General features: G+C 28.9%; 1 protein-coding gene across 1 annotated transcript in view; it reads right to left on the reverse strand.

Moving 5' to 3' along the window:
- Positions 1-2,088, reverse strand: part of LOC106469455 (probable actin-related protein 2/3 complex subunit 2) — a 29,427-nt gene extending 27,339 nt beyond the window's left edge. Inside the window, exon 1 of the mRNA XM_013929951.2 lies at positions 1,936-2,088. Coding sequence (XP_013785405.1) covers positions 1,936-2,009 — 74 coding nt within the window. The 5' untranslated portion in view covers positions 2,010-2,088. The remainder of the gene's footprint in view (positions 1-1,935) is intronic.
- Between the last annotated feature and the right edge of the window lie 267 nt (positions 2,089-2,355).

The following is a 2,355-nucleotide window of genomic DNA, read 5'->3' on the forward strand; positions in this document are numbered from 1 at the left end:
GTCCCCTAGTGGTTTTCTCAGTCTTTCTAACATTCCTTCCACCATTTCTTTCTTTTAAATCAAGATTTCAATGAGGTTACTTGTGTCTTTAGTCTGCTCGAAATTTCATATTTTTTTAAACCCAAATACAGCTTAGTTACTAAGCTTGATAAATTATAGTAAAATTCTATGGTATTGATGTAGTAATTTATGATTTTTTAGTAATTCAAAAGTATATAACACCTAGAAAAAATTTTGTTTCATATCCTCCACGTGCAAAATTTTTAAATGCTTAGCAAGCTACATCAAGTAGCAATCGAGTACAAAGGTTGTAACTAGAAGAGATAATTGCTTGCTTTACTTCTTTATTTACTATTCTGTGTTTTAGGAAAAAGAACTTTAAGAACTTATTTCAAAATAGCAATAATCTATATACATGTATAATGTATAATTGAAACGTGACTGTACTTTACAAAATACTAGTCAACTAAAACACAGCCAAGACAAATCACTTTGTACAGACCAAAGGTCACCTTTATGTTATTTGACACAGTAACATGAGTGCATGATAGTTGCGTAATTGTAACTTCTGTATTGTTATGAGGTTTAAGCTATTTCGTCTAAACAATTATGTTTTCATGTTATAATTTGTGTTCATTCTAGAATGAAAGAGGCATAATTTACATTTATTTCCCAATTTTTTATGGTGGTTGCAAGATTGGTCAAATTTACTGAACCCGTACAAAGATTAATTACTGAAAATAACAGATAAAATATAAAGTTTTTTCTTAAGAAATGTTTGATAACTATTTGGACATTAAAAAGATTTCACATGTGAAATTTCAGAATTTTCTGATGCATAAGAGTATTTTTAATCTTAAAATGAAAATTACTTTGCACGATAGATAGGCAACATGTGAAAAGAAAAAATACACATGAGAAAAACATTGCTTTACAAACCTTAAAACTTAATAAAAAAATTAGATATTTTGCATATGAAAGCATTGTAATGTTTACTGATAAACAGCCAAATTTTGTTAACATTTGCTTACTAATTTAAAAGTTATAGTATGAAACCTATAACAAGCACAAAATGGTTATGAGGTCAGTCCCCAGGGACCGAGCCCGGGTTGAAAGAGTTAATAGTTATAACTCTCAATATAGTGTGTATAGCTTCACGAAATTTGGCAGTCTTTCAGTTAACAGTTTTTTTATATGTACTTTTAAATTAAGAAATTGAGTATGGTAAAATATTAAAATTCGATTTATAATCTAGTTTGATACCAAATTTACTGACATAAATTCATAAAATAGTAGTTCAATAAAATTTTGAATGCAAGTCAACAAACGCGATGACATGGCTTTTCACCTGTGACCCATCTCGAAAGGGTTAAATCTATAAAGACTTTAAACGAGTAGATGGTTGCTTTTTTTATAATTGCAATTACATTAAAGTATAATTCAATCACACTAAATTATGTTTTCAAAGCTATAAAAAAATCTGTTTGTCTGTAGTTTTGCCATTTTAACAACAATAAACTCTTAATAGTTAATTATACATTAATTTTGAAATTTTGTTTCTTAGCTTCATGCCACAATGACAGTATTCTACTCATAATCACCTACTAGCAGTAGTACTACTAGTAATACTAAAATATATGCTCTTACTTTTAGTATACTAAACTTTAAAGTAATATTACTGCTGCAACCTAAACTACAGTGCTACGAATAGTACCATTACTGGCATTAGTAGTGTTAATGAACAATACTCGATTATTGACTTAGTAGTAGTACTTAGTCTTATGTTAATAACACTAGGACTACTACTATTAGTAGTAGTAGTAGTAATACTAAAATCTAAACTTTAAGGTTAAAGTAGCAGGACTAGCACTGCATTACCATGTTATAATTCATTGCTGCTACTATGTGGTGGTTGAATTCATACATTAAACTTACCCAGCTAATGCATTTTTGAATTTAAGTCGTAGTATATCTTCGACAATCCTATTGTTTATCTCTAATAATATCATTTTCAACTCCAACTAGTCAGTGTTACACTACCTAAAACATAACACCGCCCTTCCTAAATCTATTTTTCACACCGCCCTCTTAAATGTTAAAGCAAGGTTCCTTCTGTTTATTTAGTTTGCACGAAATATATACAAATATTTACTTTTTTTTACTGTATAAATGCTATATATATATGAATATTGCCAGCTCACAACTTACAGGGTTATATAAATATTTTGATAGAAAGAAGTTAAAGAAAAGTAATTTTTTATTCGCATACTATAAGTTCTTGTGACAAAATGACACAGTTGGGTGCTTTTGATTCCTGTTGGGATGTTAGATGTAATTCGTGTACTATGTATAGCA

The sequence above is a fragment of the Limulus polyphemus genome, unplaced genomic scaffold, assembly GCF_000517525.1.
Source record: "Limulus polyphemus unplaced genomic scaffold, Limulus_polyphemus-2.1.2 Scaffold3498, whole genome shotgun sequence".
Lineage (NCBI taxonomy): Eukaryota > Metazoa > Arthropoda > Merostomata > Xiphosura > Limulidae > Limulus > Limulus polyphemus.